This window comes from Apis dorsata, unplaced genomic scaffold (assembly GCF_000469605.1).
Source record: "Apis dorsata unplaced genomic scaffold, Apis dorsata 1.3 scaffold_1003, whole genome shotgun sequence".
Classification (NCBI taxonomy): domain Eukaryota; kingdom Metazoa; phylum Arthropoda; class Insecta; order Hymenoptera; family Apidae; genus Apis; species Apis dorsata.
Genome location: NW_006264104.1, coordinates 1 through 1,558, shown reverse-complemented (window position 1 = coordinate 1,558; position 1,558 = coordinate 1). Strand labels below are relative to the sequence as shown.

At 33.8% G+C, this 1,558-nt stretch overlaps 1 protein-coding gene across 1 annotated transcript in view; it reads right to left on the bottom strand.

Moving 5' to 3' along the window:
- Positions 1-1,552, bottom strand: part of LOC102670648 — a 2,473-nt gene extending 921 nt beyond the window's left edge. The window contains exons 1-3 of the mRNA XM_031514466.1: positions 1,460-1,552; positions 957-1,201; positions 210-222 (exon numbers count right to left, since the gene is read on the bottom strand). Coding sequence (XP_031370326.1) covers positions 210-222; positions 957-1,188 — 245 coding nt within the window. The 5' untranslated portion in view covers positions 1,189-1,201; positions 1,460-1,552. The remainder of the gene's footprint in view (positions 1-209; positions 223-956; positions 1,202-1,459) is intronic.
- Positions 1,553-1,558: the final 6 nt, after the last annotated feature.

Sequence of the window (1,558 nt, the reverse complement as noted above, 5' to 3'; positions counted from 1 at the left end):
TTTTTTTTTTTTTTTTTTTTTAAGTTTAGTCGTGTTTTTTTGCGCTTGAACCATAGATCGTAGCTTTGTTTTGAATCGAAAAGTAGATTATACACGTATATTTTTTTTAGATCTGGTTGTGTTTTTATAAAGATCGTTTTAGTTTTGTTTTGTTCACTTTGAATCGAAATTTGATACGATTTTTTTTTTTTTTTTTTTTAGCTTTCTTGTTGCTGTTCATTTATACTGCGTATACAGTCGAGCTAATTCTATAACACGATTAATCCGCACGGTTATCCGTGTTGTATTGAAATCGCGAAGCGAAACTAAAACTAATTTAATTCGAACGAACGTGTTGAAAATGTCAACAAAAATAGATAGATTCGCGCTATATGATGGTTATTGTAATTTAATTTTTTGTGTACGCATTGGTACAGTTTAATTCGTGCAATTGATTCTATTTTATTAATGTGATTTAATTTTGATCTAATTATTAAAAAAGTATCATTTTTCATAGATAATATTGCATGGAAATTTGTTTCTACAAAGTGCGTTCGTACTTGTCCAAGTGGATTGAAACAAAACAATAAAAGGAAAGCATTTGTATGCGACACCATTATTGTAAGAACATTGTAAAACACAGGCAGCGTTTCTTGCAGATGCGCATTATCGATTTTCAGTTAAGTAAATGGAATGTCTAGTTGCATCAGGTGCGGAGAAAACCGCAACTGAAAAAAGTATCGAAAATAACGCGACACTTGGAATTTCAATAACTTGCAAAATTCCACAAAATCTATTCTAAGACTTTTTAAAAATTTTCAATTTTCAATTTAAAATTTAAAGAAGAACATTTTTTTTTTTTTTTTTATATATTCCAACGAAAAAAATATCGAGAAAGATACTATAGTATTATTCACAGCTATATTCTTCGTACGTTGGAGAAGAAACTATAGAAGATTGATGGACAGTGACTCACTCGGTATGCCGTTGAAGCGATTGGTGAGGTATCACGTGTTGCTGATGAACGTGTTGTTGTCCCCGCCTCAGGCCAGAGCAGGAAACTTCCGGTAGCGTAGCTATCCTACTTTCGTCGCTTCTGTCGCGGATCCCAGTCGCTTTCGAGGGCATTGTCGTCCGGGAAAGCGATTGGTTCCTTTGTTGCTGGTGATGCTGGGGCGTCTGGTGGAGATAAACCGCGGATTGCCGCATCTGTGCCGCGTATCTGCGCCCAACACACGTGTCATTGAAATGACGAAAAAAATAAAAAAAAGTCGCGAGAAGAATATTTTTTATATATTATTTTTTATAGATTATTATTATTAGAATATTTTTTACATATTATTCACAAACTTGGCGGGAATCGATCGGGAATTAAAATTAAATTAAAATGGTCGAAATGATGTGAATTTTTTTTTTCTTTTTTTTTTCTTCTAATTGAAAAAAAAATGGCGCAATTAAAAATTATCCAGAGATTTATTACCTTTCCTCGGAATAAAAGTATCCATCGTTCGCTGCGTCCGACGGAGTGACTATGTCTAAACTCGATTTAGGCCTCTGTGGACGCCTCTGTTGATTCACC